Raw genomic sequence first — 23,034 nt, 5'->3', positions numbered from 1 at the left:
TTTATTAATACACAAAAGTTGGGAAGTGGAGATCTGAGGGTGGCAACTATGGAAATCCACACAAATATCATAAAAGGTCCACCTGTTACACAGCAAAGGCACACAGCAAAGCTATAAGCAATACACCAGAAACACCACACATGTGCTTAAACTAGTTGCAACTCTGCCATCAATCATTATGTTAAGCCCGCCTAACGACTCTATACACGATTTGATTGGCCTGATAGAAGTTTAATTTTTCGAGCTCACAAGCCAACGAGAGTTGCTAGACTAGCCCTGACAGCTGCCGCTAGGGTGCGTCTAGATTTCTAGGCTAGCTTTCACCTATACGCAACCATCCACTTGGCCTCCATACAGAATATTACCGCCACCTATCGACAGAAAAAGTCAGTTGCATCAGAGCCTGTCTACAGACATTCTCTGCACTTCCTGTTAGGATTTTGCATGGAAGCATGAGAGGCTAGTTTTTTGACAAGACATATTTTCACAGAAATGCACAGAGTGATCTGCATGCCCATTTTAAATGTATGAATTAATTTTAAAAACCATGTAACGTATTTTTCCCATAATGCCAAGTCCTGCAGCTGACTTTCACTTTCGTCCAGGAAAAGAGCTAACGTTTCAGCCTCCACTGCCTGCCGCCTCTTTCAAAAAAGTGTGAGTTGTCGCATGTAACCTATATCTGCTTTTTAATTGCTATCAAGACATTTAGCCTTGTTTCATAATGTGTAGGATAACATAAGACATACTCTGTATTCTATTTGGGAAATGTAGGCTAAATGCTTCTCCAATGAGAATATCTGAAGCAGCATCGTGTTATGGTTACCTTAAGCTACTATGTCGCATTCGAGCTCAAGGGAATGGTGTTATTAATTTCAACTGCTTTGCCTAAAAAGTAGAGTTTGTGTCGATTATGTGAGCGGTTAAATTAAGTTTACTGAAAGTTGCATTGTCATGTTGCTACCGTGTAAGAAGTTCAGGTCTCGTCATGTTTGTTTTAGTTTCGATTTAGTAATTTCTCTGATGACCAACGTGGTTGATTGATTGACTTTTGTATTAGGGCTGGCACACTTCACTTTCATCACCAACAGTTGAAACCATCAGGCTTGACTTCATAACCACCATGTCACCACTCACTGTGGTGACCTCACTCGTGCTGCTCTTCACACCATTAGCAGCAGCCAGACAAGCAGATGGCCCAACTCCCACAGCCAGCAATGGTCAACCATTTCCATGGAACAGCATGAGACTTCCAGATAATGTTCAACCACTGCACTATGACCTTCTCATCCACCCTAACCTGACCAGCCTAGACTTCACAGGAGAAGTGGACATCAAGTTTGACGTTCATAAAGACTGCAGCACCATCATCTTGCACAGCAAGGACCTCCAGATTTCTAATGCAGCCCTGTTGAAGTCAGATGGCAGTGTGGGTGGGCCATTGCAGGTCCTTGAGTATCCTGCTTCCCAACAGATTGCGCTCCTGTCAGACAGTGTCTTATTTAGGGCCAATAACATCTACACTATCCATCTGAAGTTTGCAGCCAACCTCTCAGAGAGCTTTCATGGTTTCTACAAAAGTTCATACCGCACCAGCAACGACGAGGTCAGGTAGGGTAAAATACTTCTATCCTTCTATCAAAAATATCAACCTACTTGATTTGGAGAATAATGCTCCCATCCATTTTAACAGTTGGCCTGTCAAGGAAATGGAATTTACATGATTTACATGAAGAGAGATATGATACTATTACTCACTGCTCACTAACTTTACAGGTTTGTGGCCTCGACTCAGTTTGAAGCAACTAGCGCCAGAGCTGCTTTCCCTTGTTTCGATGAGCCTGCCTACAAGTCAAGCTATTCCATTCGAATTCGACGGGAAGGTCGGCATATTGCTCTCTCCAACATGCCCAAGGTAGGGCTTGTGATGTTACAGAATGTCTACTATGAATCAAGTCTCAAAAGGTGTTTGCACATAGCTGTTAGTTTATTGAGTTCCTGCTTACAAATACCCTGATTCTGTATCAACAACACCATGTGTATTATTTTTAGCTTCCAGACAGTAACTTATATAGAAATTATATAGAATTATATAGAAAACACCTTTATTAATTTATCCTCTCTTGTTTTATGTCCAGATAAAGACACTGGAGTTGCCAGGTGGCCTGTTTGAAGACCAATTCGATGTGAGTGTGAAGATGAGCACGTACCTGGTGGCATACGTTGTATCTGACTTCCAGTCCATCAGCAAGACCAGTGAACACGGCATCAAGGTTTGGTCATTTCCTTTATTTCATATTCTCCAAATTTCCAGCCACCTCTCGCTACAGCTAGAGGACATAAATGCTTCAGTTCAGTCTAATTTTCCACAGTACGAAAGGTCCCTTACTAATTTTTTCCCCAAACTTTCGTGGAGCTAGATTTCAGTTTACACTGTCCCTGAGAAGATTGGCCAGGCTGAATTTGCACTTCACGCTGCAGCTCGACTCCTTGACTTCTATGATGATTACTTTGACATACCCTACCCTCTTCCCAAACAAGGTAGGAAGTCAGTGTTTCCCACAGAATTCAGTTCTATTTGTGGTGGCGGTTGCAACAGTTTTGTGCAGCATGTTTATGATGCTAACCTGATTTAATCACAATTTAACCAGTCATCTTCTATGCCAACAACAATCCTTGCACAAATGACAATGTTTTCTTTAAACGTGCATGCAGAGGAGGGGCAGAGAGAGAGAGAGAGAGAGAGAGAGAGAGAGACTTTGCAAAGGTGCCCATAGCTCTACAATGAAAGGATTTCATCCAATTTAAATAGTACAACATGGCAAATCATTGTGTGGTGGTCAAAGTTGATATTGTGGTGGGCCGCCACAAGTAAGTCAATGTATGAGAATCACTGGAAGTGCAAACTGACAATAATTGCCATATTACCAAAAACAAATAATTGTTTCCCCAAAAGTACTGATATGGTCTAGTAGTGAAGAAATGAACATAATGCCTTGAGACTGTTAATGAAATTTGTCAGATATTTTTGATAATAACCCCTCCTCACAACTCGGTTCTTATGAGTATATTGTTTCCTTCCTAGACCTTGCTGCTATTCCTGATTTCCAGGCAGGTGCCATGGAAAACTGGGGTCTAACAACATACAGGGAGACAGCTCTGCTCTATGACCCTGAGAAGTCCTCTGCATCGGACAAGCTGGGCATCACTATGATTATTGCCCATGAGCTGGCACATCAGGTGTTTAAGTCATGTCTGTCTCATACAGTATGTGTTTTAACAGTTAAAAATGCAGATTTAAAATGTGTGCCGTGCAGAACATAATATTGGTTTGAGTGTAACCCTGCCAACATTCAAACATTACTGGCTCTTAGGATGTTTTGTTTGGGTTCCTGAAACATACTGTTTGCGTAATTCCTCACATTTCTGAAACGGTCCCTTGATATGCCTCCCCATTTATCCTTGTCAGTGGTTTGGGAACCTGGTGACCATGCAGTGGTGGAATGACCTCTGGCTGAATGAGGGGTTTGCCAAATTTATGGAGTTTGTGTCTGTCAACATCACCAACCCAGAGCTCCAAGTGGTGAGAGTAATTTCTTTAATCCTAGAATTCAGTTTAGGATGCAAATACCACTACATGTGTGTTATGTCAGGTAAATGATGTAGTCATTGGATATTGGTCTGGGTACTCTCAGTTCACTTTACAAATCTGAGGGGAGTAACCAGTGGTGAAATTAAACTTAAAGGAAAATTCCGTTTTTTAGCACTTTAAGGCCCTTTTCTGGTTTGTTTTGGATGAACTAGAGTGGTGGACACCGAAATTCTGACGATTGGTCCTGTCTCGACTTTTCTGACTCGTTTTGAATCGCCTTTGACTGCTCAGGGTGGCTGCCAATGGGCATACTGTAGTAGGCTACTCAAACATGTCCTAAAACAACCCTTAACGTTCGTTTTCAAAACTCTGCAACTCACCGAGTGGTTAGTGGTGTTCGTTAATTATTAAAATAAAATATATCGGCGCAATGTATGATTTCCAGCCGTCTTATTTGCTATTGTTGAACTATTTTTTCAGACACCTCACAACCGCGTATAAACTTCCGCTCAATATTTGAACCTGAAGCATAGACGGTGGCGCAGAAATATCAACGTGCAATGATTCTTCCAACAGAAATCAATGGGATTTTACAAAATGCCAAATAAAACACGACAGAAACTGTATTTCGCTACGCTACTTGTTTTGGAACATCAACGAACAGGACCAATCAACAGGACCAATCGTCAAAATTTCGGTGTCCACCACTCTAGTTCATCCAAAACAAACCAGAAAAGGGCCTTAAAGTGCTAAAAAACGGAATTTTCCTTAAGTTATACATTAAACTCATGATGCTGTCAGGGGCGATTCTAGACCTAGAGCTTTGCTGGGGCACAGGCCCCCAACATTAAAAAAAAAAAAAAAGAACTGTGCGCAAATATGAAATAAATGGCTAGCCTGATTTGGACCATCACATATCTCCCCTAGGTCACAGACATCCTCCTCCATACTCTGAATAGTTTTACGTCTAGCCCCCATCATGTCCTCATCCGTTTCTTGCCTGTCTCTCTCCTCCTCCTCCTCCTGCCTGGTATTGGACTGCCCAGCCTGTGCTCTTTCTCCCCTCTCTTCGACCCTCTTCTCCGCCTCCTCCTCCTCCAACCCTCAATTGTTGTAGCAGCCACTATCCAGCAACATCCAAACACATAGGCATAAGTCTAAGGCCTATACTCACTGCATGAATTTCATAGGCTTTCCTACTAACACAAGGGAAGCTTATTTTTAGTCAAAATTGAGATATACTTCCCTCCCAGGCAAGGGTCCTATAGACATCCTGGCAATACTGCAGTTCTTTGTAGCTTAAATAGCCTACTAAAGCCTTCATACTGACTTTTGGTGATAATTTGCAAATGTAGCCTATAATAATCTACACAGATGGCTACTCTGATTCTGTGTATATTATTATAGGCTACATTTGCAAATGCAGCAAACTTATTTAAGTTTGCCATTAAACCATTGATTAAATCACAGCACTGGCTATTACCAGCATAAATGTTAATGTTACCGTTAATGTGGGCAAAATTATCATACCTCCCTCATCCTCCTCACTGTTCCTCTCCCTCTGCCTCTGTTCAGGAAGAATTTTCTGATGTCCATCTCTGAATAGTTTATCAGAAGGCTATGTTTAGTTTTACAGTAGGACGGCTTCTCAAACAGTATAGGCTACTTATACAGGTCTCTCTCTACAGTATACATATAGATCCTTATTAATTGTCCGCATGTGTGCATGCAGCCTACGCATGGTGTGAGTGTGTGTGTGAGGGAGAGAGCACAAGCTGGTAAACTGTTGCTAAATTTAGGCTACAATGACGCTAAGCATTGAAAAACAGATGCTAGTTATGTGGGTAACACTCTCTAACAGCGATCAACTTGTCATTTTTTCTGTCAAACAAGTTGTGAATTTGTTGTAACATTAAACAGGGGACGACTTACTCTATGCTCAAAGTGATGTAACGAGCTCCAGCGGATTCCACAGTGTATGTGTGTGCAGTACAACAAAACACTCGGAAGAATCATGTGAACGATTTTCATTGGTTGTTGCGTTCAATCTTAGCCAGCTACAGAGTTGCTATTTCCTGATTGGCTATTATGGCCCCTTTCTTTATTCCTTTGTTTTTTTCTATTGGCTGGTAAGTGACAGGCTCGAGCCATGAATAAAGCAGGCACGGAGATGCGCTCATGAATGCCGTTTCCAGCTAAAGCCGCGCTAGAATTTTACTGGGGCACTGGAGACTTTTACTAAGGCACGTGCCCCAGTGAATAAGGTCTAGTGACGCCCCTGGATGCTGTATACAGTAGCTGTGTGTGAAAGTGATTTCCTGCACCCTCCAGCAGCCTGGACTTTCCCCCCACTTTCACTATGATGACCTGACATGCAGATATGAGATACTACATTTGTACATTTGAGACAGGTACAGACTTCTGAAGATTTAAGATGAACAGCCGCAACACATGTTAAGTAGCCAGGATCTCTTCCCCTTAGCATGCAGCTGTAGTGTTGTGCCGTCGCACTTGTCAAAGTTTGGCAGACATCGACTGCAGCCTCATCTTTTTTTCATGTGGAGAAACCAAAAAAACGCAACCCATGGTTTCTAAAGGTTTCCACGACAATCGTGTGACACACAGTAGCAGTTTGTTCACACAGCAGTGTCTTCCAGGCATCTTAGAGTAGTGTGGAATCACAACAACCTCCTCTGCTAACAACACAAACAATGAACGCGTTCTGGTGGGTATCCTTTATAAAATGACGGATGTCGTGATCTCGGGGGCGGGGTGCTGTGTTGTGACGACATCTCCTCATTCTCAATAGGAATAGACCAAGTTGGTCTCACTCCCATTAGTCTCGAGGGGGCCGCTGGAGCTTGGAATCTCCCAGTAATATTTAGTGCCCCACTCCGCCCCTGTTATTAAAGCAACATCGCAGCATTCACTGTCCCACATCTACACAATTGCTTTGTGTATACAGAGCTGTTACTATTATTGGATGTTTAAAACTTTTCTTTTACTTTAAAGGTCTGTGTCATTAAAATAGGAAAATGTTGGTGATCCTTAGTCAATCCTTGTTTGTATGCATTGAACAGGAGGATTACTTCTTGGGGAAATGTTTTGAGGCTATGGAGGTGGACTCTCTACCCTCATCTCACCCAGTGTCTACCCAAGTGGAGAACCCCGCTCAAATCCAAGAGATGTTTGATGATGTGTCTTATGACAAGGTACCCATGAACCTCAATTCTAATACATAAGTGTAGACTGTGTGTCTGACAGAGTTAACACAAGCAAGGTAGTTTAATGCTGAAGTATATAAAAATGACATTTGATGTGGAAAACAATAACAAAAATGAACTTGTTTGACTTACTGTATAATATGTATAATTATAAATTTGAGTAGAAACATGTCCTTAGTCTGTTTTAACATTTTAAATATTGTTTTAGGGTGCTTGTATTTTACACATGCTGAGAGATTTCCTCACTCCAGAGGCCTTCAAACTGGGTATCGTTCGCTACCTGAAGCGATACAGCTTCCAGAACACAGTCAATCGTCATCTCTGGGAGAGCTTGACTAATGTAAGCTTATGTGCATACTTCATGTTTCTGTGTTTGTGTGATTATTTGATTAATACATACTATGACTTAATTAAGTAGAGATACATAATTATGTAGAGGTAAGTGATAAGATATGATCACTTGAGATACTTTTGAGATATGATGACTTGAGATACTTTTGTTTGTTTGTTTTATTGCCTGTGTTGCTGACGTGCATATTTCTGTAACAGATCTGTGAGTCTGATGGTATGGATGAGGGCAGATTTACAGATGGCGGGTACTGTTCACGCGCAGGAGCACAGTCTGGAGCATCTGTGAGTGTACAGTTTTTCATACATGTTTGACTGAAGTGTTTCATTTTGCAAATGATCTAGGTGTTCTGATACTTTGGTGTGGGGTTGTGTGAATTTAATTCTGAGTAGTGTTTTGACAAAATGGGCCCTGTTTTCAACTTGGCATTTAAGCAATGGATTTTTTTTTACTAGTTTCAAAATGTAAAGTACATTTTAGTTATAGAATGTAATGTAATGTAATGAAGTTGATGTTTTTACTTAAATATATGTATAAAATCTAAATGACAAAATAAAATGTGTTTAGCCATAGGTATTTTTAGTTAATTACTTTATTAGTTATCTAGTTTCGTTTATTGGATTCAGTGTGATGTGACTGTGATCTGTATCTGGTTCCTGTTGCAGAAGTGGCATGGAGATGACGAGCTGGACGTGAAGGCTGTGATGGAGAGCTGGACCCTGCAGGAAGGTTTCCCTCTGGTCACTGTGGAGGTGAGAGGTCGAGAGGTCAGACTGAGTCAAGAGCGCTACCTGAAGAGTGACAAACCCTCACACACATCAGAGTGAGTACAGGCCTGATGCGAACAGCACCCTGAAGAATTCATAGCCTACCAGTAGCATTAGTAGTATCAGTTTCAATACTAGTATTATGTTATACACTATAGTTGTCTTCCTTACTGATTGTTTTCTGTAAATGGTGATAGAGGGTCAAATGATGACAATATTTCTGTCTCTTGTGTGACAGATTTCTGTGGCAAGTCCCACTCACATACATCACCAGCCACTCCTCAACTGTGCATCGTTTCCTCCTGAAGACCAAAACAGGTTGGCTTCCTAATTTCACTTTAAAGGCGTTGATACACTGAGCCACTTTTAGAGCAGTGTTGCCAGGCAGTGATAAGTGTTGTTGCTCGGACACTTACCCACTGATGTTGGGCAACAGATTTTTATCTGGTGATCTTTAATCATAAGTGGGCAACTTGCACTCATCCTTTCTGAACTACCGTATTTTCCAGACTATAAGTCGCACCAGTCAAAAAATGTGTCATGAAGAGGAAAAAAACATATATATATATAAATATATATATATATGTTGCATCTGAGTCGCAGGACCAGCCAAACTATGAAAAAAAGTGCAACTTATAGTCCGGAAAATACGGTAGTTGTTTTGTTGCCTGGCAACAGTGCTCAAAAAGGTGTCCCATGTAGCATCATGCTACATTTAGGATCCACCTATGAAAACCCACTCAGAAGAAACCAAAATGTTTACCTGTTAGCATCGGTCACAACAGTGTCCTGTAATCACAGTACTCAATTGCTGGACCCCGTAACCCCGTAACGTAAGTCTAAATTTGAATGTCTATCAAATTGGAAACAAATTGTCCTTGTTCATTTCCTGAGATGAATCCTTATCTGATATTGAACCTGTCACTGTCCTCTAGATGTGCTGTATCTTCCTACTGAGGTAGAGTGGATTAAGTTTAACGTGGACATGAGTGGATACTACATAGTGCACTATGACGACGCTAACTGGGATGCCATCGCCAAACTCCTACGACGCAACCACACCGCTCTCAGCAGTAATGACCGAGCCAGTCTCATCAATAACGTATTCCAGTTGGTCAGGTAAGTCACCAGCTGACCTGCTACAGAGCTGCATTTAGAGTTAGAACCACAGTTTGTGTCGGGGGGCACCCCAATAGAAACGGTGGTGGGGAGTAGGGATGTAACGATTACCGGTATAATGGTAAACCGCGATAAAAATGTTGACGAGAACAATTACCGTTTTTATTTCAAATATCATGATTACCACGGATGATTACCACGGTGTGGAAACCGTGTGTTTAATCCTTCCCAGCTTCATCCAAGCCTGCTTTTGACATACAGTAGGCCTGAAAGAAAACTGGTACCCTACTGATTCTGTTATCTACTTGATGGATTTAACTGTGGCACAAAGCCAATTAAACATGACCAAGGAAAAAGTGAATGGGAGTGGGACAACACACAATGCCACGGTAACGCTATGCTATGTATTAAGAATGCTCAGCTCAGCCAGGTTTGTTTGTGCAGTCAGGATGTAGGCCTATGAATGTGAATGAAAATATGCCCTTCTCCAGTAGCAATAGGCCACCTTAAAATGCACCAAAATAAAAGAATCTCCTCAGTAGCAATTTTTACCCTCCCTCAGCACCCCCTCTATGAGCACCCCCAGGTGAAAACGAGTTCCAGCGTCCCTGTTTAAATGTTGCACTTTTGATAAGGTTTTGCCTATTTTGTAGTATAGTAAATGCTGTCACACATTTTGAAACTATTTCAGCTTGTGTAAGCCTATTAGTGCTTTCTGAACATATTGAACACACTTAAAAATACCGCGATAATAACGAAAACCGTGATAATTTTGGTCACTATAACTGTGAGTTTAAATTTTCATACCGTTACATCCCTAGTGGGGAGTATACCCCCCTATCAACCTGGGGAATGACAGAAAAAAATTGAACCACTGGGTTGGACTGTCTAAGTAACTTGTTTTCCATTGTTATGTGATGTCAAGTTAATTTAAGTTTAGTTCAAGTAAACTTTAACTTAACTTATCCCTCAGTGTTGGGAAGATGTCACTGGACAGAGCGCTGGACGTCTCCCTGTACCTGAGCAAAGAGACTGAGATCATGCCAGTGACCCAGGGCCTCAGTGAGCTGGTGCCCCTTTACAAGCTCATGGAGAAGAGAGACATGGAGGACCTGGAGAATCAGATGAAGGTTCGTCACAGGAAATAGATGATGGATTATTTTGCTGAATTTCTTATTTGGATTTTCAGTTTTGTAATGGCTTTTGACATTTGGTATGTGTAGCTATGTGCTTGTACACACTAACAGAGTGGTTATATTTCCAGGGCTACATTGTGTGGCTCTTCCGAGACCTTATTGACCGCCAGGAGTGGAGCGATGAGGGATCGGTATCTCAGAGGATGCTGCGCAGCTACCTGCTCATGTTCGCCTGCGTCCGTGGCCACCCACCTTGTGTCCACAAAGCCAGCCAGCTCTTCCAAAAGTGGAAGGAGTCAGATGGCAATATGAGGTCAGTTATTGACAAATACAAACTACAACAGTCTCAGATACAGACTCAACTGTTTTTTAATGGGTCTCTCTGTGGTTGTTTAATTAATCTTTATCTACTCAAGGAGGTTTAACTACGAAGATAACATACAATTACAATGTTTTAAATGACTTTTAAATGACTTCAAAATGTTTTGCTTTTATTCATATAAAGCACATTGAATTGTCTTATCTTTATAAATTTGCCTTGCCTCCTTTTACCTCTTCTCAACCCTGCAGTCTTCCTACTGATGTCAACATGGCTGTGTTTGCCGTTGGAGCTCGTACAGAGGAGGGGTGGGACTTCCTCATGGAGAAATACAAACACTGCCTGTACACGTCACTCAAGAGTCGCATCAAGTCTGCCCTCACTATCAGTCCACTTGCTCATAAGCTGAAATGGTGAGGCCAATTTGAATTTGACTTTTTCCCTGTCCTAACCTAATTGGTTTAGTTTATTGTTAACCACTACGATTTCGCAAGTGTCTGTTATATACATAAACAAGAGCAGAAACCCTTAGACTCAAAATTCACATTATAACAGCATGGCAAATAATAGAATGAATGAGTATTTTCATAGAATTAATTGTAATTTTGCTTTCAGATTAGTTATTAGCAGAGCCATATAAAGGTAGAGTTGTGACAATGGGTGTTCAAAATTCGTTAAGGTCACGTACGTGGTTCATGTAAACTTCAAAAAGTTCCCGGAAGTGATTGACAATGGATTAGAATGCATTAAATAAGCTACTGTTCAATGAGAGACAGAGCCACAATTTTGGGTAATTGACAGACAATAAATGCATTGATGTACAATATTTATAACACAGTGTAATTATTGTGTAAACTGTGTAGTTATCCTACCATTACAACAATATTAAATTAAATTCCAGACTGTAGCCTGCTAAATATTGGAAGTTGACCTTTTTTCTCCCTTTTACATATGTGTCACTAAATATTAATTTCTGTACAAAACCAAGACGGGAGATTCTTTAGAAAACGCAATAGCACCCACCCCATAAGTGTAGCCTAGGCCTATCTAAATTATCGTTATAAAAAAAAAATGACCTAGTAGTTCTACGTGACTCAAGAGCTGTAAACAGTGTTTTTGAGACTGCGTGTAACCTACAAAAGCGCATGGAGATTTTAATTTTGCAACGAGAAACTGTAACACAGCTAGTCTAGTCTAACATTAACTTGTTTGAGTTCTCTCCCCAATGTTTTCTCTGGTAGTTCTTCACTGATCTGAGATAATGAGCGAACTACCTTAAGTAGCTAGCGTCTCGGGAGAGTAAAAAAAAAGTTTAAAAGTTTTCTAACATCTCTCCAGTGTAATGGTGGGCATGTTAAGTTAACCGTAGCATTACCTACACAGTAACCCCATGGTAATGCGATGCGAGTGATCATAATAACATATAAAACGTGATAGTCCTTGATAAATAACCAGGCTATGAACTCATAACAACAAAATTTTGTCACCGTTTGTCATTCACCGTGCTGTGAATACAGCATTAAGATGCTGGCTAAAGAGTTTGAGAACCTGCATGGTTGCGCTCATCCTGTCAGAAAATAGCAATTTGATCAGTGATCATGCATCATATCAGCGCAAGCTTGGTTTGAAACTGGTTTCTGGGGATGGGGTTTACACGATCCTTGGGCTAGTATAAGTATAAGTAAGTATATATACTTTTTTGATCCCATGAGGGAAATTTGGTCTCTGCATTTAACCCAATCGGTGAATTAGTGAAACACAAACAGCACACAGTGAACACACAGTGAGGTGAAGCACACACTAATCCCGGCGCAGTGAGATGCCTGCTACGATGGCGGCGCTCGGGGAGTAGTGAGGGGTTAGGTACCTTGCTCAAGGGCACTTCAGCCGCGGCCCACTGGTCGGGGCTCGAACCGGCAACCCTCCGGTTACAAGTCCAGAGTGCTAACCAGTGGGCCACGGCTGCCTCAAGTGTTAATATGACCGTGCTGATGCAGCTCCCTCAAATCTATAATAGGTTCTCGTGCATATTAGGATAGCTTTTGCCAATGAAAATGAATGCAACATTAAAAAAAAAACAGTAGGCTACTGCTCCTAACTGAAGAAACGTTTACGTTACTGTAAGGAAATTATTATCATCATCGTATAACCAATTGTGTAAGCAGAAATATTGTTGTGCTGAGTTCTAAGAACAGAGAGTTCAAGTTAAATGTTGTGCTGAGTTCTAAGAACAGAGAGTACAAGTTGAGTGTGCACCCAGACAGACAGGAACTGCACCCTGTCTGTGTGTGTGTGTGTGGGTGAGATAAGAGTATCACAATGAAGTCGCTATGTCTTGCTTCCTATTTTCTGTGTGCATCTGTACAATAAAAGACAGCTTTTGGGCTGCAGAGTCAGAGACTGATGGTGTGAGGAATTCTTCCTTACATTAGCAGGCTCTCCTCTTGGTACCAGAGTTTGTGGGCAAAGCCATACTACGTGTTGTGGTTCTTGTATGTTGGGGTTAAATTCCCTGACAGTTACCAACAATGTTAACAACAAACTCAGCTTCACTGCTGCAAACAAAGTTGGCTATATGCTTCGCCATATAACGAACCTAGCCTTGTGATAACAAAATCTTTACCTTTTGTTTAGTCCACTGAAAGTTATCCACATATCAAACGATTAAATACACAGTTATGGAGGAATTGTTTTGGGGAAGCATTTGCACTATATCCCACTTTTGCTGCCTTTAAGCCACTTAAATCCATAGCATAGATGAGCATTAATTGCGCATACGTTACAACTTGACGTGATGGTGAAGCTAAATGCCCAAGAAACGTCACGTTATAAAAGTTGTAGGCCTACTAAACGCAAAAACGTAATGACAGCTTGTTCGTGGTGGTGTGGTGCTGCCCAGTGCAGTGATTTGTAAAGTGGGAGGTGCCGGAGCGCAAAGGCGGGGTGGATTTGAGGTTACGGACCAACAACAAAAAAACCTAGCTCCTAACAACGCGGTGTGTACACCAGGGCCATGTTTATTAACTTCAGAACTTGCAACACACTGCTCTGCATGGGTGTAAAATGTAAAAAAAAAAAAAAAAAAAACCAATTAGCCTATTCATTATCAAATTATCGTCAACAACAAGACAAACACGCATATAGGCCGAAATAAAAACATATAGGCTATATATTGCAATGATGACCACCTAACAATAATCAACTACATAGAGCTGGTAAGTCCCGCCCTTTCCGCTGGACCTCTAGATTGAAAAATCGTCAATGCAAGTGAATGTGAGAAAATAATTATTTTCTGGTCCCGCTTTGATTTGTGCCATGAATGTGAACATATGTCGCCTGTGAATTTTTTAATATAATTTTTCATGTTCACGAGTTTGACAGTATATTATATGATTCTTCGGCAATCAGTTGTGGAAAAGACATAACGAGTTCTACATGTCGCCTGTGACGTGAGCTAGCTCTAATCGCTAACATTAACTGAGATGCTAGTTTTTGTAACGGCAGGAATAAACATACATGGTAACAAAAAATATTTGAAACATGTCTAGCTTCACTCAACACATTAACACTAATGATACAGTGTGATTGTAAAAAGTTGTATGGTTCACTGTGTTCAAAGTCGATCTTAATAACCCTCTACATCTCGACCAACTGATGGTTGTTATGGGAAACTAGTGATCTGTCGTCTAGCGGAAAGTTGTAGTCCACAAAGTGCTCTCACACAAAGTTTAACCGCATCAAACTTCTACCCGCTCACAATTGTAGCATTCTTTACACGAAAATTTATATTAAAAATTCACAGACAACATATGTTCACATTCATGGCAAAATTCAAACGGGACCAGAAAATAATTATTTTCTCACATTCACTTGCATTAACGATTTTTCAATCTAGAGCAGTTGGGTTAGCCCCTTGAGCCGTGGATCTGCCCAAGGTTTCTTCCTTGGTAAGGGAGTTTTTCCTTGCCCCTGTTGCTCTTGGGTGCTCCTTGTTGGTGCCCCCCACCCAATCCCAATCCTCCCCCACCTTTTTTTATGCAGCCCTTGCCACTTAATCTACTAAACCCCTCTTCTACCCCCCCATTAATGCACAAATAGGCTGACACCAGACATAATTTCACTGCATTTCTTACTTCCAGTAACTATATGCATGTGACAATAAACTTCCTTGTATCCTTGTAGAGGTCCAGCAAAGGGCGGGACTTACCAGCTCTATACAGCGTGGAATGATTAGTCATTTCTGATTGACACGTCTGAATACCTATCGGAACCCTTATTCCCCCCCGGACACCTCCCTCCAATCAAAACACATCGGAACTGACACATAATACGACACAGAGAGGTAGCGGGAGACACAAACACTCACGCGCGCACACAGACCGGGAAAACAGGAGGGGGGGAACCAACAAAACAGTCCAACAAGGGGCTAATAGCCTCGGCGCTAAAGTATGCTATATATTGCAATGATGACCACCCAGATCAATGATCAACTAGATACAGCGTGGAAGCGCGATTTCTTCCTACCGTAGCCTAGGCCTACTTGTACAAAATGGCCCATACAGCATCCAGACCCCCGGCCTCCATTACCCTGCTTCTTTCTCTACACCTGTCCTTTAGAAATCCATGACCTCACGTAAGAAAAGGGGTTGAACCGGGCAAGAGGCGGGCCGACAAGGCAAATGGGGAGGAGATGGTAGAGGTGGGATTCCCTGAAAGCCCTGATGACATTCCGCGGGCTATCGATGCATAACTGCTGGCAGAGCGTCTCAACTTCTCTCTCCCCGAACAGCGCGTCACCCTCCTGTGGCCAATATTGTGGATAAAGCACTTTCAAATCCTCGATTAGCTTGTTGCATCCTGTTTGATCTTTCCCCTATTTCTAAAGACTAATAAGAAAGAAATCAACATTGAACACTACACAAACAGTAATTTATGTTCTGTCGTGTTCCGGCTCAAATTAAGCCCTGGTGCTGCCTAATTGCAATGGGATAGGCAAGGGTGATCTTATATTCGGCTATTACGTGTGGCACATTTATTGGGCTTATAGCCTCTTTTAATTTATTTGATGAGGAACTGATAGACTGAGCAGCAGAAAAGTCATAATCGATACATAAATCGTTTATTATTATAATTAGGCTATTGATGGCCTACTATTACTTTACTACTATTACTGTTATTATTATTATTTTTGGATGAGGCAAAGGAATGTAAATCTGAGTCTGAAATGTTGGCTAAAAAACAGTCTATACTGCTGTAACTGCACTGCTGCTATTATTAGTAGCAAGGGGAACTATTTGAGGCTTCCATTAGCTGCCATTGTTGGAAAAAAATGGAACATTAGTATCAATGGAGTTGTCGCAACTCTACCTTTATATGGCTCTGGTTATTAGAAGTTGTCCAAGTACTCTGGCTCTCTTGGTGACTGAAATGCATTCGGCTTTCCTCTCTCTCATATCTTCCTGTCTTTCCTCTCTCTCATGTCTTCCTGTCTTTCCTCTCTCTAATTTCTTCCCGTCTTTCCTCTCTCTCATGTCTTCCTGTCTTTCTCATATCTTCCTGTCTTTCCTCTCTCTCATGTCTTCCCGTCTTTCCTCTCTCATGTCTTCCTGTCTTTCTCATTTCTTCCCGTCTTTCCTCTCTCTCATGTCTTCCTGTCTTTCCTCTCTCTAATTTCTTCCCGTCTTTCCTCTCTCTCATGTCTTCCTGTCTTTCCTCTCTCTAATTTCTTCCCGTCTTTCCTCTCTCTCATGTCTTCCTGTCTTTCTCATATCTTCCTGTCTTTCCTCTCTCTCATGTCTTCCCGTCTTTCCTCTCTCTCATGTCTTCCTGTCTTTCTCATTTCTTCCCGTCTTTCCTCTCTCTCATGTCTTCCTGTCTTGCTGGTCCTCAGGCTAATGGAGCAGAGTCTGGAAGGGGAGGTGTTGAAGACCCAGGACTTGCCGTACGTCGTTACATCAGTGAGCAGGAACCCCAAAGGCTACAAGCATGCATGGGATTTCCTCCAAGTCAACTGGGAAACACTTGTGAAGAAGTGAGTGGCTCCCTGTTTATTGGAGTCTTAAATGTGCACACACACAAAACATGTATTATTTTGTTCTTTACGGCTCAATTCCTTTACTTGTAGGTTTGACCTGGGCTCACATTCCATCTCTCACATGGTCATTGGAGTGACCAGTCAGTACTCTACCACGTCCATGTTGGATGAAGTAAGTGACTTGGAGCTGCATCAAACACAAACAGGTTTACTCCACTGCAGCTGCTGTACTGTAAATAGGCCATGTTTGTAAAGTGTACCGTCTTTCCTAGGTAAGAGGATTCTTCGGTTCACTGAGTGAGGAGAAGGGTGCTGCACTGAGATGCATTCAGCAGGCTTATGAGAACATCGAAGAGAACATCCGGTGGACGGATAGGAACCTCCCTCTGTTGCAGGCTTGGCTGAACCAAAACGGGCTGTAAGATGTGAAGAATCATTATACAGATTTGTAGAAGCACTGGATTTTGAACTTCTCTGTGAGAGTGCAAAAGAATGAGCACTGAAGTATGTAGTTGAATGGTTTGATATGGTACATTTGTAGGCCAAATTAAATTTGTTTGTGAAATTTTGTGTAAAATTATGACTGCACTTCTAATCCTATATGAGCCATCCCCAATGAAAGGTAATTCTGAATCATGACAGAAGGGTCAGTTTCCCATACATGGACCAAGAACGATAAAGATAACTATAAATAAATATAGTTCTCGTTGATATAAATGACAATGTTCACACATAAACTATAAAGATAACGACATGAACGATATCGTTGGGGATCACTTTCAGAGTGATTTTCAGAACGATAAAAAGCTAATAGCCAATCAGAACCCATCAAATTTTAACCGTCACATTCATTAACACAAGGAGAGACTTGTGTTGTTCAGTGTGAACGCTTTTATCGTTATGGTTATAGTTATCGTTTTTTGGTGTGAATAGGCCTTAAGTCTAATCCTGGATTAAATGAGAACTTCAGTGGAGGTCTCCATTGAGTAAAAGCTTTTATGCTTACTCCATGTACAGGAAACGGGCGCTGAGTGTACTTCTGATGAAGTGGTGCAGCTATATTGTTTCAGTTGTATTTTGTTGTGTGTCAAGGCCTGCAATCAACAGTGGTGTTAACGGAGGGCTTTTTGCTTCTCCTTAGTGACTTTTCTCAGAGATGGGCTTCACAACCCAAAACCCTTTCTTTGTTTTTTATCTGTGTTGAATAGATGTTTTGTTTAGATCTAAACAATGGTGTGTTGCTTCAAAGCTTTGCTACTAGCCCACCAATCTCAAGCTTTTCATGAATTGTGTTCACATAACATGTTTGCTTCTCATTAAAATGAGCTCCAAGACGCCCAGAGGGTACATTTCGGTAAACAAAGATTTTTTTTATTGACCACAGAATGTGCTTAATTTTTGTCATTCCTTGTGTAGTCCTTTGCTTCCCATTAGATGGATCCATGACTCCATGATCAGTATCTTTGTCCATCTGCTAATGGCTGCTCTGCGCCTCCATGTTTTGTTTAACCCTAAGGCCAAAATGGAGGCACACATAACAAAGTGGCAGAATGAGCACAGAGGGCAACATAGTCTCACAGTGGTGTGCCTCATGTTCATCAGCACCACTTCTGAGATTCTGGCTAAGTGTCTCTCTTCTGATGGCCCACTTGAGTCCACTGAGCTTAGGGAGAGCTTCCCTTTCAGCTCTGCCTGTCCAGATGTGTCCAGGTGAGGCGCCTGCACACGCATGTCCAAAATCCAGCTGGGCAGCGGTCAGGACGCTCCTTGGTTGTGCAGGCAGGTGGGGCAGCAATGCAGGGTGTCGTGGATGAAGAGGTCACATTCCACACAGAACACACTCTGACACACAGGGCAAGTGAACACCTACACAAACAAGCGGAGGATAGAGAGTTTGTTTAGGGTCATCAGGAGAGTCCATGGCAATGCAAAGGACAGTTGAAGGGCTGGCACTTACACTTTGGTCTTTCAGTTCACCTTGACAGGCTTGGCAAAACCTGGGAAAGCAAAACGCAACGTCAGGATTTCCACTGCTCATCATACTCAGTTAAACACGAGGCTTGAGTGAAAACAAACAACCCACATGGCAGTTTCGGTCAACGTGCCACAAACACATGTTTGTAAACACTACAAAATATGAGTAGGAAATCCCACACTAAAAGCATTGATATACAGAGAGAACACATACAGCATACAGTGCGCTAAACCCCTGTGTGGGGGTGGGGTGTACCTCTCTCCTGCATGCTCCTCCAGGGGACTCTCCTTGAAGGCATCCAGGGGGAAGAGATGGTGGAAGGATCGTGCCAGGTGAGGTGCAGACACCAATGTCAGGCCTGTGGACAAGGAGACGAGGGGAATGGCGGTCACCTAATCATCATAATCATCATCATGTTGGTCAACACATTTCTGTAAAAATGGCATATGTCTCCTACTCCAAATGCAATAAACATTTACCACAAACTCTGCACTCCACGGGTAATTCGGTGTACTTTGCCCTGCATTGGGGGCAGTAGTATCCTCCGAGACTCAGTCCAGGACCGCCAGTGCTATCCAAGTGCCTAGAGAATCACACCAAACACATTACTCATCATTTTTACACAAGAAAACACAGCATAGTTTCCATGAGTTTCCAAAGGAGTCTGATTCTTATCTAATACACTTTCTGTCTAATTCAGTTAATTGTTCCATGCAGTCCTCTAGCTGTTAAAAAATCCCCACTTACGCCATGCTGAAGGATGGCCTGGCTTCTTGATCTGATGTGGAAGCAATGATGTGTTGTGGGAAACCTGCAAAAGAGGGAGTCCCCTGTGAGCATTAGGCATCTTACATTTACATAACAAAAACAATTTGAATTTACAGAGTACCACTTGAGCATGATATTAGCTGTGCTGGAAGCTACACCTATAGTAATAACGATCATTTGCGGGAGTGGAAGGTATTTACAAGACTCACCCATGCGGATGAGGGAGCATTCAGAAGAGGAGCTGGCTGGGGGAGGCTTCACTTGCAGCATCAACAGCTCACGGAAATGGCTTTCATCCAGGATCACATTGTAGGTCCCTACAGTTAACATTACAAATAACAGTGAAAATGTTTAATTGGTCGGTCGATTGATATTTCAATAAATGAATCACTCATAAATGGATGAAATAATTAACTCATATATTCATCAACTTAATCAACAACCAGACTTTAAAACCTGGTAAAGTTCACACAAAAAAAACATTTAATAGAGAAATTGCTCAAAATGACCAAGTATTCTAGATAATAATGATAAAGTTCTGTCTGTGGCCATCGTGTGTTGCTGATGCTCACCCCCCGTCTCTCGCGTGAGGACGGTGCACACTCGCACCTCTGCAGACAGGCCTATCACAGACACACGGATCTTCAGGGCTTTCAGAGTCTGGGACATGAGACAAACACAGTAAGACAAGCAAACTGAAAGTGACAGTATTTCTTAGTTACTTTGCATAACATGTCCTGTCAGGTCAGCATGACAGTATAACCTGACCATTCAAGTTCAGGTTCTAGTAGAATACACAACATAGCAAGACTGTTCCTTTCAACATACACTGGCTTAAAAATGGGGTCTTTGATTAAGATGCAACATTGCAAAGAAGTCATTGCAAATTACCTGCAATTGACACAAAATGTATTAGAATATAGTTGTAAACCGCACCTTTAAAGGATGGCCACTTTTTAGAAATCTAAATTTGTATACTCTGCTCTGCTTTTGACATTTTAAACACACCTTTACGAGATCATAAATGTTTGCAGGGTCACATGTAGTAAGGCTGCTGAAGATGATCAGAATCTCTCTGCTGGTGTGCCCTGGCATGTGTCTGAGCAAAAATGAAAAGATGAATGAAAAGTTTAATTAAGCTAAACTTACATGGTATAACAAGACAGCAACATCCACACAAACTAATGATTAACGAGGGCTATGGACAACCACTCCCACTACTTCTGAAATTCCCGTAGTGGTGCCACCCCACTATTGTGTGTATATGACTTACTTAAGCGTCAGCATGGCAAGGTTTATGGAGTTGTAGAGAGAAGGCTCTCCAATACATGTAGTGTCCACCGCTTTCTTTAGGGCAGTGATATGCTTCTTTGGGTTACCTGACCATGAAACAAATTGCATAAAGATAACTCACTATGTGTAAAATAACTATGTGTATGTGTGTGTGCATGTATGTGTGTGTGAGACAGAGAGAGAGAGAGAGAGAGAGAGAGAGAGAGAGAGAGAGATAAAGGTGTGTTAAGGCTCGGTGTGCTGCATAACATGATAACATAGTCTGGAACATAAAGAATTAGAGATTAGAATCTAGAAGTATAGTTTTGCACTAGTCATTGCTGGTGGTTGATAGTTCATCCCATGGCACTTACAGTAGATAAACTCTAGAATACATAGTCCTTAAGGACGATAATTTGAATAATGTTATCATACAATCTCCGATAGTTAAACAGCAAGACGGTCTAACACGGGTAAACAGTGAACACATCTGTGTTTGAGCACGTCTTGAGCCCGTCTTGAGCCAATTTCAGCATGTCTTGAGATGAACTCACCAGCAAGGTCTGTCAGTTTCTCTGCCCTCTTGTTTTTAGTGGTTATAATTCCGATCTGTAAGACAATGACATGGGCCATGAATACATCAATAGCAACAGTAATGAGAAAAGTAAGAACAGCAAGGATATACACGATGAGCATAACACTGAGAAACTAGACATAAACCTTACCTGACTGATCGGATTCTGGTCAAAGTACTCGTCCACAAAAAATTCCAGTAGCTGTGGGATTAAGACATTGCCATAAAAATAAAACATGCAATTTTGGAATGGAGACTTTGGAGAAGATTAGTTAGTTAGTTAGATAGATAAAGTATCTATCTATCTAAGTGTATTTCATAACAGACATTATCACACCAAAAAAGCTACCACTGTGCTAAGTCACTCTCTCACCTTTAGGGTAGAGGTCAGGCGATTAGGTTTTAAGTCCTGGTCATCCATGGTCCGGGAAGTATCCACCACAACAAACAGGTGCCGCATCTTCAATAAGACAAACCATGACAATTACAGGTTATTAAAGTGAGACCTGTAAAGTCATACAAGAGAGTCTGGTAAGAGAAACGTTCAACGCTCACCATCCCAAGTCGAACCTGCCCATGGCTCTCAATGACCCTGGCATGTAAGAGAAGATCATTGAAATGAGGAAAGTATGAAAATATTGATTATTATTTCATTCTGTTGTTATTTTGACACCACAGGGTTCCTCTGTGATGCCATCTCAGGGAACCCCCCACCTTTTCCTTTTGCTCTGAAAAAGAATCTCTTCGACTGTGGCCTTCAGCGATCCAGACTCATCCTCTTTAAGCACCTCCCTGTAGAAAACAAAAACACACAAAATACTTTTAGGCTGTGTGTATCCACCTAGCCTGTAGACGTGCATCCAAGCAAGAGGCACAATAAAAGGAAGATAACAGTTGTTCCAAATACAACCCCTCATCAATCACATCACAAACACGTCAATAACTACTTACCACGTCCGCTCGTAACCTCCTTCCCACCTCTTGGTTCTCTCCGGTTCTTCATCCATTTTGTTCAAATCTAAGAACCTTTGCAAAACAGAGTCCCATAAATACGTAAGAAATGGCAGGTCGCTACGTGGCTTCTTATACAAGTTCTACTATGTCTACGATTTCTCCTGTAATCCTAGAACATCCTTCCTTGATAGAGGAATAGACGTATCTGTTTTCTACGTCTCTCCTTGAATTTCCCCTCTATCTATCTATCTATCTATCTATCTATCTATCTATCTAATGGCCTACCTTGAAAGTCCGTTAACGTACCAGCAATGCACACGAATGTAACTTTAGTTAACAAGTGGGTGGTTGGTGTTACGTTAACTATACGAAACAGAACAGCTAAAATGGATATTCTTGCACAAAAAAACAAACAATGCCATGCATATCGCTTACTTACCCCTAATATGAACTGTAAACTTGATAGGGTGTAGCGAGATACGTTTTAATAAGGATGTATAACACGACAAAAACGATAAGACTGCACATACAGTACACACAAGAGCTTGCAAGGATGCGTGAGTAACTATTCTAAATCCGGTCGGAAACCTGAAATGCACTTTTGCTAGTTCCGGGTCAAGTGCAACATGAAATATGTTCCCATCGAAACTTTTATGCATCGCATGATAAAGCCATGAAGCCTCAGCCTATGGATTTCTTTGGAACGTCACGAAAACATGCGTGCGCAACCAAGAAGCAGAAAGCACTATAGAACAGCATAGAGCAATGCAAAAGAGCAAAATAATAAAATGAGTTTTTGTGCTGAAAACTGCACCAATTCGAAATCACGATGGTTAGAGAATGTTAAATATGTTCAATATCCCTAACGGAATGCATGTCTTCGCCAAAAATGACAAAATACGATGTTATATTAATAATCCAAATGAACGTTAAACTTTGAAATATAGTCTG

At 41.5% G+C, this 23,034-nt stretch overlaps 2 protein-coding genes across 2 annotated transcripts; one reads left to right on the top strand and one right to left on the bottom strand.

The window, feature by feature from the left end:
- The first annotated feature begins 439 nt into the window (after positions 1–439).
- Positions 440–17,918, top strand: erap1b (endoplasmic reticulum aminopeptidase 1b). The gene is made up of 19 exons (XM_048243484.1): positions 440–657; positions 1,061–1,611; positions 1,777–1,915; positions 2,139–2,273; positions 2,421–2,541; positions 3,086–3,240; positions 3,470–3,583; positions 6,673–6,804; positions 7,025–7,156; positions 7,366–7,449; positions 7,831–7,988; positions 8,171–8,250; positions 8,868–9,051; positions 10,025–10,181; positions 10,316–10,500; positions 10,758–10,919; positions 16,397–16,537; positions 16,631–16,712; positions 16,813–17,918. The coding sequence occupies exons 2-19, from the start codon at positions 1,124–1,126 to the stop codon at positions 16,960–16,962; spliced, it is 2,799 nt and encodes a 932-aa protein (XP_048099441.1). The 5' UTR covers positions 440–657; positions 1,061–1,123; the 3' UTR covers positions 16,963–17,918.
- gtf2h2 (general transcription factor IIH, polypeptide 2) lies at positions 17,886–22,722 on the bottom strand. Its single transcript, XM_048243486.1, has 16 exons — positions 22,523–22,722; positions 22,081–22,155; positions 21,844–21,921; positions 21,685–21,721; positions 21,503–21,589; positions 21,281–21,331; positions 21,110–21,164; positions 20,557–20,662; positions 20,292–20,382; positions 19,856–19,943; positions 19,493–19,600; positions 19,263–19,326; positions 18,995–19,098; positions 18,771–18,873; positions 18,498–18,537; positions 17,886–18,406 (listed from the first exon to the last, which is right to left on the bottom strand). The coding sequence occupies exons 2-16, from the start codon at positions 22,134–22,136 to the stop codon at positions 18,296–18,298; spliced, it is 1,179 nt and encodes a 392-aa protein (XP_048099443.1). The 5' UTR covers positions 22,137–22,155; positions 22,523–22,722; the 3' UTR covers positions 17,886–18,295.
- Positions 22,723–23,034: the final 312 nt, after the last annotated feature.

Source organism: Alosa alosa, chromosome 5, assembly GCF_017589495.1.
Source record: "Alosa alosa isolate M-15738 ecotype Scorff River chromosome 5, AALO_Geno_1.1, whole genome shotgun sequence".
Classification (NCBI taxonomy): domain Eukaryota; kingdom Metazoa; phylum Chordata; class Actinopteri; order Clupeiformes; family Clupeidae; genus Alosa; species Alosa alosa.
Note: the sequence above shows the minus strand (reverse complement) of the source record. Positions and strands in the feature narration are given on the sequence as shown.

Bases quoted from the DNA above. Each gene is read 5' to 3' on its own strand.
- erap1b (XM_048243484.1), top strand. From the start codon at position 1,124: ATGTCACCACTCACTGTGGTGACCTCACTCGTGCTGCTCTTCACACCA. The intron at 2,274-2,420 runs GTTTGGTCATTT...TCGTGGAGCTAG, and splicing joins CCAGTGAACACGGCATCAAG to ATTTCAGTTTACACTGTCCC. The intron at 10,920-16,396 runs GTGAGGCCAATT...GCTGGTCCTCAG, and splicing joins CTTGCTCATAAGCTGAAATG to GCTAATGGAGCAGAGTCTGG.
- gtf2h2 (XM_048243486.1), bottom strand. From the start codon at position 22,136: ATGGATGAAGAACCGGAGAGAACCAAGAGGTGGGAAGGAGGTTACGAG. The intron at 21,722-21,843 runs GTGGGGGGTTCC...CTTACATGCCAG, and splicing joins TTTCAGAGCAAAAGGAAAAG to GGTCATTGAGAGCCATGGGC. The intron at 21,590-21,684 runs GTGAGCGTTGAA...GTCTTATTGAAG, and splicing joins GGCAGGTTCGACTTGGGATG to ATGCGGCACCTGTTTGTTGT.